The sequence below is a fragment of the Oncorhynchus mykiss genome, chromosome 13 (assembly GCF_013265735.2).
Source record: "Oncorhynchus mykiss isolate Arlee chromosome 13, USDA_OmykA_1.1, whole genome shotgun sequence".
NCBI classification, from domain to species: Eukaryota; Metazoa; Chordata; class Actinopteri; order Salmoniformes; family Salmonidae; genus Oncorhynchus; species Oncorhynchus mykiss.
The window spans coordinates 60,994,427-61,003,440 of NC_048577.1; the positions used below are offsets into that span (position 1 = coordinate 60,994,427).

The window sequence follows — 9,014 nt, forward strand, 5'->3', positions numbered from 1 at the left end:
TGTTGTGGTGGACCAGGTAGTCTCTGTTTAGCTGTCCACTGTCTCTGTGTGTGTGTTGTGGTGGACCAGGTAGTCTCTGTTTAACTGTCCACTGTCTCTGTGTGTGTGTGTGTTGTGGTGGACCAGGTAGTGTCTGTTTAACTGTCCACTGTCTCTGTGTGTGTGTTGTGGTGGACCAGGTAGTCTCTGTTTAACTGTCCACTGTCTCTGTGTGTGTGTGTGTGTGTGTGTGTGTGTGTGTGTGTGTGTGTGTGTTGTGGTGGACCAGGTAGTCTCTGTTTAGCTGTCCACTGTCTCTGTGTGTGTGTTGTGGTGGACCAGGTAGTCTCTGTTTAACTGTCCACTGTCTCTGTGTGTGTGTTGTGGTGGACCAGGTAGTCTCTGTTTAACTGTCCACTGTCTCTGTGTGTATGTGTGTGTGTTGTGGTGGACCAGGTAGTCTCTGTTGAACTGTCCACTGTCTGTATGTGTGTGTTGTGGTGGACCAGGTAGTCTCTGTTTAACTGTCCACTGTCTCTGTGTGTGTGTGTTGTGGTGGACCAAGTAGTCTCTGTTTAACTGTCCACTGTCTCTGTGTGTGTGTTGTGGTGGACCAGGTAGTCTCTGTTTAACTGTCCACTGTCTCTGTGTGTGTGTTGTTGTGGTGGACCAGGTGGTCTCTGTTTAGCTGTCCACTGTCTCTGTGTGTGTGTTGTGGTGGACCAGGTAGTCTCTGTTTAGCTGTCCACTGTCTCTGTGTGTGTGTGTTGTGGTGGACCAGGTAGTCTCTGTTTAGCTGTCCACTGTCTCTGTGTGTGTGTTGTGGTGGACCAGGTAGTCTCTGTTTAACTGTCCACTGTCTCTGTGTGTGTTGTGGTGGACCAGGTAGTCTCTGTTTAACTGTCCACTGTCTCTGTGTGTGTGTTGTGGTGGACCAGGTATTCTCTGTTTAACTGTCCACTGTCTCTGTGTGTGTGTGTTGTGGTGGACCAGGTATTCTCTGTTTAACTGTCCACTGTCTGTGTGTGTGTGTTGTGGTGGACCAGGTATTCTCTGTTTAACTGTCCACTGTCTCTGTGTGTGTTGTGGTGGACCAGGTAGTCTCTGTTTAACTGTCCACTGTCTCTGTGTGTGTGTGTGTGTGTTGTGGTGGACCAGGTATTCTCTGTTTAACTGTCCACTGTCTCTGTGTGTGTTGTGGTGGACCAGGTAGTCTCTGTTTAACTGTCCACTGTCTCTGTGTGTGTGTGTGTTGTAGAGGTCGACCCATTATGATTTTTCAACGCCAATACCGATTATTGGAGGACCAAAAAAAGCTGATACCGATTAATCGGCCAATTAAAAATATATATTTTTTTTATTTGTAATAATGACAATTACTACATTACTGAATGAACACTTATTTTAACTTAATATAATACATCAATAAAATCAATTTAGCCTCAAATAAATAATGAAACATGTTCAATTTGGTTTAAATAATGCAAAAACACAGTGTTGTAAGGAAAAGTGTAATATGTGCCATGTAAGAAAGCTAACGTTTCAGTTCCTTGCTCAGAACATGAGAACATATGAAAGCTGGTGGTTCTTTTTAACATGAGACTTCAATATTCCCAGGTAAGAAGTCTTAGGTTGTAGTTATTATAGGATTTATAGGACTATTTCTCTCTATACCATTTGTATTTCATATACCTCTGACTATTGGATGTTCTTATAGGCACTTTAGTATTGCCAGTGTACCAGTATAGCTTCCGTCCCTCTCCTCGCTCCTACCTGGGCTCGAACCAGGAACACAACGACAACAGCCACCCTCGAAGCAGTGTTACCCATGCAGAGCAAGTGGAACAACTACTCCTAAGTCTCAGAGCGAGTGACGTTTGAAACGCTATTAGCGCGCACCTCGCTAACTAGCTAGCCATTTCACATCGGTTACACCAGCCTAATCTCGGGAGTTGATAGGCTTGAAGTCAAGTCAAGCTCAATGCTTGAGGCACAGCGACGAGCTGCTGTCAAACGCACTAAAGTGCTGTTTGAATGAATGAGCCTGCTGCTGCCTACCACGGCTCAGTCAAACTGCTCTATCAAATCATGGACCTAATTGTAATATAATAACACACAGAAATACGACCCTTAGGTCATTAATATCGAATCCAGAACTATCATCTCGAAAACAAAACATTTATTCTTTCAGTGAAATACGGAACCGTTACGTATTTTATCTAATGGGTGGCATCCATCAGTCTAAATATTCCTGTTACATTGCACAACCTTCAATGTTATGTCATAATTACGTAACATTCTGGCAAATTAGTTCGCAATGAGCCAGGCGGCCCAAACTGTTGCATATACCCTGACTCTGTGTGCAATGAATGCAAGAGAAGTGACACAATTACACCTGGTTAATATTGCCTGCTAACCTGGATTTCTTTTAGTTAAATATGCAGTTTTAAAAATATATACTTCTGTGTATTGATTTTAAGAAAGGCATTGATGTTTATGGTTAGGTACAGTCGTGCAACGATTTTGCTTTTTTCGCAAATGCGCTTTTGTTAAATCATCCCCCGTTTGGCGAAGTTGGCTGTCTTTGTTAGGAAGAAATAGTCTTCACACAGTTCGTAACGAGCCAGGCGGCCCAAACTGCTGCATATACCCTGACTCTGTTGCAAGAGAAGTGACATCATTTTCCCTAGTTAAAAGAAATTAATGTTAGCAGGCAATATTAACTAAATATGCAGGTTTAAAAATATATACTTGTGTATTGATTTTAAGAAAGGCATTGGTGTTTATGGTTAGGTACACGTTGGAGCAACGACAGTCCTTTTTCGTGAATGCGCACTGCATCGATTATATGCAACGCAGGACACGCTAGATAAACTAGTAATATCAACCATGTGTAGTTAACTAGTGATTAGGATTGATTGATTAATTGTTTTTTATAAGATAAGTTTAATGCTAGCTAGCAACTTACCTTGGCTTACTGCATTCGCATAACAGGCAGGCTCCTCGTGGAGTGCAATGTAATCAGGTTAGAGCGTCAGGTTGCAAGATCGAATCCCCGAGCTGACAAGGTACACATCTGTTGTTCTGCCCCTGAACAAGGCAGTTAACCCACCGTTCCTAGGCCGTCATTGAAAATAAGAATGTGTTCTTAACTGACTTGCCGAGTTAAATAAAGATTAAATAAAGGTGTAAAAAAAAAAAAAAAAAAGATTTCCGAAAGATAATTAATCGGTCGACCTCTAGTGTGTTGTGGTGGTCCAGGTATTCTCTGTTTTAACTCTCCACTGTCCCTGTGTGTGTGTGTTGTGTTGTGGTGGACCAGGTATTCTCTGTTTTAACTCTCCACTGTCCCTGTGTGTGTGTGTTGTGTTGTGATGGAGCAGGTATTCTCTGTTTAACTGTGTGTTGTGGTGGAGCAGGTATTCTCTGTTTAACTGTGTGTTGTGATGGAGCAGGTATTCTCTGTTTAACTGTCTGTCTGTGTGTTGTGGTGGAACAGGTATTCTCTGTTTAACTGTGTGTTGTGATGGAGCAGGTATTCTCTGTTTAACTGTCTGTGTGTTGTGGTGGAGCATGTATTCTCTGTTTAACTGTGTGTTGTGGTGGAGCAGGTATTCTCTGTTTAACTGTGTGTTGTGGTGGAGCAGGTATTCTCTGTTTAACTGTGTGTTGTGATGGAGCAGGTATTCTCTGTTTAACTCTCTGTCTGTGTGTTGTGGTGGAGCAGGTATTCTCTGTTTAACTGTGTGTTGTGGTGGAGCAGGTATTCTCTGTTTAACTGTGTGTTGTGATGGAGCAGGTATTCTCTGTTTAACTCTGTCTGTGTGTTGTGGTGGAACAGGTATTCTCTGTTTAACTGTGTGTTGTGGTGGAGCAGGTATTCTCTGTTTAACTGTGTGTTGTGATGGAGCAGGTATTCTCTGTTTAACTCTCTGTCTGTGTGTTGTGGTGGAACAGATATTCTCTGTTTAACTGTGTGTTGTGGTGGAGCAGGTATTCTCTGTTTAACTGTGTGTTGTGGTGGAGCAGGTATTCTCTGTTTAACTGTGTGTTGTGGTGGAGCAGGTATTCTCTGTTTAACTGTGTGTTGTGGTGGAGCAGGTATTCTCTGTTTAACTGTCTGTGTGTTGTGGTGGAGCAGGTATTCTCTGTTTAACTGTCTGTGTGTTGTGGTGGAGCAGGTATTCTCTGTTTAACTGTCTGTGTGTTGTGGTGGAGCAGGTATTCTCTGTTTGCGGTGGTGAACCACCAGGGCACCCTGGAGAGTGGTCACTACACCAGCTTCATCCGCCAACACAAGGACCAGTGGTTCAAGTGTGACGACGCCATCATTACGAAGGCCAGCATCAAGGACGTGTTGGACAGTGAAGGGTGGGTTATCAGACACCAGACTCCACGGTCATTTTCTTTAGAAAACAGACTGAAAGGAACGACTGGAGCAGGGAGGGACTACCAATAGAAAAACACTACTAAAATATTTTGACTGTGTTCAGTTGGGTACACTGTAGCAAAACGTTTTTTCAGAGGAAAACAAGAGGTTGTGTTATTGAACAAGTTCAGGTAGTACCTCCAGGTTACAATCCATTTCCAAATGTTTTATCCCCACTGAACATAACCCTGAGGATCCATTGCAGTCAAGTTTTCTCTCAGTTGATTTGGATGTGGAATTTCTGTGTGATTGCAGTTCAATACCCGCATCATGTTCAGAACTACCTGTACAACTACTGCTACTACCTGAATGTGTCCAATATGAACACAGATGTCCATTTGTTGTTGCAAAATGTTTTGTGTGCCCGACTGAACACAATGTTAGATTGGCGTCAATTTAGATTTAATTGACCCCAACTCTAGAGGTCGATTCCATCCATACATATTCTTAGTGTTAACAACCCTGAACAACCCCACACAAACTAACCACATTTAAGTTAACTATTTTCCTGTACCATTACTACTAATCATATTTAAGTCAAATAGTGCTTTCCCTCTTCTGCTACTAATACTGCTACTAACACTGCTGCCAATACTGCTACTTCTACTAATACTGCCAATGCTACTACTGCTAATGCTACTAATACTATTACTAATACTACTGCTACTAATACTGATACTACTGCTTCTAATACTGCTGCTGCTGCTATTGCTACTACTACTGCTGCTACTTCTATTACTGCTTCTGTTGCTACTACTAACTAATACTGCTATTAATACTGCTACTAATACTACTGCTACTATTACTAAAACTGCTGCTGCTAGTACTACTTACTACTACAGCTACTACTACTACTAATCACATTTAATCAAACTATTTCCCTTTACTACTAATACTATTACTACTACTGCTGCTGCTAGTACTACTTACTACTACTGCTACTACTAATCACATTTAAGTCTAATAGCACTTTCCCTGTACTACTACTGCTAATAATCACGTTTAATCTAACTATTTCCCTTTACTACTGCTACTACTAATACTATTAGTACTGCTAATCACATGCTAATACTACTCCTGCTACTAATACTACTACTACTACTACTACTACTACTACTACTACTACTGCTACTACTAATCACATTTAAGTCTAATAGCTATTTCCCTCTACTACTACTAATAATAATCACATTTAATCTAACTATTTCCCTTTACTACTGCTGCTACTACTACTACTATGTCTACTACTAATCACATGTAAGTCTAATAGCTCTTTTCCTTTCCCCTCAGGTATCTGCTGTTCTATCACAAGCAGTTCCTGGAGTATGAGTAGCCTTACCTTGTAGACCGCTGGCTCTGCGGAGAACCAACCAATGACTGTGGAACAGAGGACGATAAAACACGAACACACAAACCTACCTGAAACTCTGACTATACCAGTTACTACTACCCCCCCTGACAGGGGTGACAGTCTAACATAAACAATGACTAATAGTGAAAAATCATGCAAAACTTGTTCAAAAACAGCACTGAGCTCCCGGCATCTACTTGACACAACTGAATGGAGAAAGAGAATGAGGAAAAGTGGAGTGGTGTGGGTGGGAAGGAGCCCTCCCTCTCTCTCCCTCACTCCGCCCCTTTTCTGACGTTGGGGCGGAGCCTTGTCGAGAGTGATTGACAGTTCTGTGGAGAGGAAGTAGGAGGGAAGAGGGCACAGTGGGACTCAAACCCCCAAAACTACAGTATTGAATTGTGAATTATTGTTTCATGGTGCTCTCGTTTCCACTGAAAAGCATTTACCATACAGTCACGATGGGAGGAGACTGTCCAACGTCTTCATATGCATACACAACTAAATGTCACGATGGGAGGAGACTGTCCAACGTCTTCATATGCATACACAACTAAATGTCACGATGGGAGGAGACTGTCCAACGTCTTCATATGCATACACAACTAAATGCAAAAAATATATATACTTCAACAGCAAAACAAAGTATGGTATTATTTAAAATAAAATAGCAAACAAGATCTAGTTATGATTCTTATCATTTGAATTTAGTTCTGGAATATGCTGTATGATCCTCGAGTACATCTATTTTTTTAAAGAGGAAAAGTGAGAGAACTGAGAGCACGAGACGCCATCCTTGCTAGTTTCCTGGTAAACAGCCAAACATGAAAAATGGACTTGGATCAAACTGAACGTACCCATGTTCAAACTATTTTTTTGTTGATTATTTTCTTGTTTCATTTTGGTTGAGGGCAAGGGAATATCTATTTTTTTATTTAGCGACTCGTTCATTGAAATTCTTTGTGTACCATTTCTTTCCAGTGTCCACGTTAATCTCATCGTTCTGTTTTGTTGCGGTGCAGTAATGTCCCTTCCTTGCTGTCATGGTACCTTCAGAAGACGTTATTTCGATGTAGTATTCTTTATCGTGGAAAGTGTTGTTGGCTATATAATGATGGTGGTGATTTAAATTGGCTCACTTTTGGCTGTTGACATTTTTGAGCTATAGGTTTCTATAGGTTTCTTGTGGCATTATGAAGTAGAGGCAATTCTCTGTAGCTTGGTCCCAGATCTGTTTGTGCTGTCTTGCTAAAACTCTTATAGTAGCTGGTAAGCCATCACAAACAGATCTGGGACCAGGCCATGGCTATCAGACTGCTGTGGGTCTTTTTAGAAGACCTCTGCAACACAGTAGGGTGGATACCTGGGGCAAATCGCTTGCTATTCCCCATATACTGCAGAGACAAATGTAGTTCTCTAGGGAATAGTGGGCCATTTCAAACACAGACCTCTAGAGTCTGTCAACTAAAGCGATGTGCTAACGTAAGCCTACTGCAACACAGCTGTGCAGGTCTAGGGCAAAACTGAAATGGCTCACTATTCCCTATATAGTGCACTACTTTTTAATTCTGTCCAATAGTTGTGCACTACATAGGGAATAGTGTGCCATTTTGGGCGCATGTCCGTCTCTGTCTTAATGACGCCTTGGGCAATAATACCTCGACGCCTACACCTCTTCTGTTACAAGACTCCGTTGACTGATTTGTGTACTGTTGTTTGGGGGGGGTAAATGGCGATGATGAAGGATTGCACGTACACGGTGGCGCTGTCTGTTTGCTGCACACTCTCCAGCTTTTGAATCCATCAGTGTTCTCTTAATATCCACAACAACAACCACATGTGGCTTGTTCAGACCAAGGTTGTGTTCATTAGGCACCAAATAGAGAACTCACAAACGGGGAGGGACTGCTTGGGCTTGTCCAATGAGAAACGCTAATTTAAATGTTCCGTGGCAAAACGTTTTAAAACGTTATCCATTGCGTGCCCTGATGTGCACGACCCAATGTGACTTGTGGTAGGTTGCCTCTGCAGTGCAGTAACACAGTGCTCTATCCTATCAGTATGCTGTCTGAATTCTGAGTCTAAAAAGAAAGAACACAAATGTGTTGTTGGGTAATTTATGTTTGAATATCACTGTGTATGTAAAGTTTTAAAAAAGAAATGTGGGAAAATGTATACCACATTGATACCGCAACACTTTGGGTCTGGTCCAGCTGCTCGGGAAACAAACAAACAATACAAATAAATCAAACATATCTATCCTCTGGTCTGGTACAGATAGTCCATTACTGAACCCTGAGCCAGAACAGAGAAATCACACGTTTAAATGGTCGCACCACCAAGGCTTCCGATGAGAAGAGCGCCACCCAGAGGTCATTCAGGAACGCAGCCCTAACGTGTAAGAAGGTGAGAGGAGAGACATTGTCCGTTTCAGTGATTTTAAACTCAACAAAACTCACGCGGTCCTTTTTTTCTCTTTAATTAGAACATACTCTGTCTCCATTGCCTGATTTCTTCCGTTTCAAATCTATTCCATCTTTTCTCTAGTGTAGTGTGCAGTTTTGTGGTGTTGAATGACAACATTTGGATAGAAATGCATTTAGTAGAAATGAATGTCCGATAGAATGAATAGCTGACATCATTTCCTATTCTATCTTTAAAGCTCAGTGTTTCCCGTCACTGAATACATCCCTGTAGGTAAACCACCAACACAGAGACAGAAGATGGAGAACTGCCTGCCACAGATGTGGATACTAGTTTCCCTGAAGCCCTCTATAGTGTAGTTTGGGGCAGCAGGGAGCCTAGTGGTTAGAGATCCTCCGTGAGCACAGCTGTGTACGTCATCCATTTCGTATGTTACGTTACGAATGTGTTTGTGCTTAAGATCCCGTTCAAGCTCTTTTAATGCATGATGCTTACTAACTTGTTTCTCTTGCTGTGTCATTCTGTTTCCCTGAAGCCCTCCATAGTAGTTAGACTCGTTCCAATAGATCCTAGTGGAGTCCATAACCTCATGGTGGTTTTAGGAAATGTCAGTTTAGATGGCATATTATGCCTTACCTCATTCTCAGGTCCTGCAGCCTAATCATTGACCACTCCCACTGTTTGGGTCTACAGTCGTAGCCCAAGGTTTTGAGAATAACACAAATATTAATTTTCACAAAGTCTGCTGCCTCAGTGTCTTTTGTTTGTCAGATGTTACATTTCATAAGTGTCAAAGGCATTTATTGACAATTACATGAAGTTGTAATTATT

The 9,014-nt window shown here is 41.9% G+C and overlaps 1 protein-coding gene across 2 annotated transcripts in view; it reads left to right on the forward strand.

Moving 5' to 3' along the window:
• The window catches only part of LOC110514624 (ubiquitin carboxyl-terminal hydrolase 22-like), a 77,903-nt gene extending 68,984 nt beyond the window's left edge, over positions 1 to 8,919 (forward strand). For both annotated transcript variants that reach the window (XM_036941792.1, XM_036941793.1), the window contains 2 exons: positions 4,201 to 4,350; positions 5,699 to 8,919. In XM_036941792.1, the coding sequence (XP_036797687.1) occupies positions 4,201 to 4,350; positions 5,699 to 5,741 (193 nt within the window). In that variant the 3' untranslated portion in view covers positions 5,742 to 8,919. The remainder of the gene's footprint in view (positions 1 to 4,200; positions 4,351 to 5,698) is intronic.
• Positions 8,920 to 9,014: the final 95 nt, after the last annotated feature.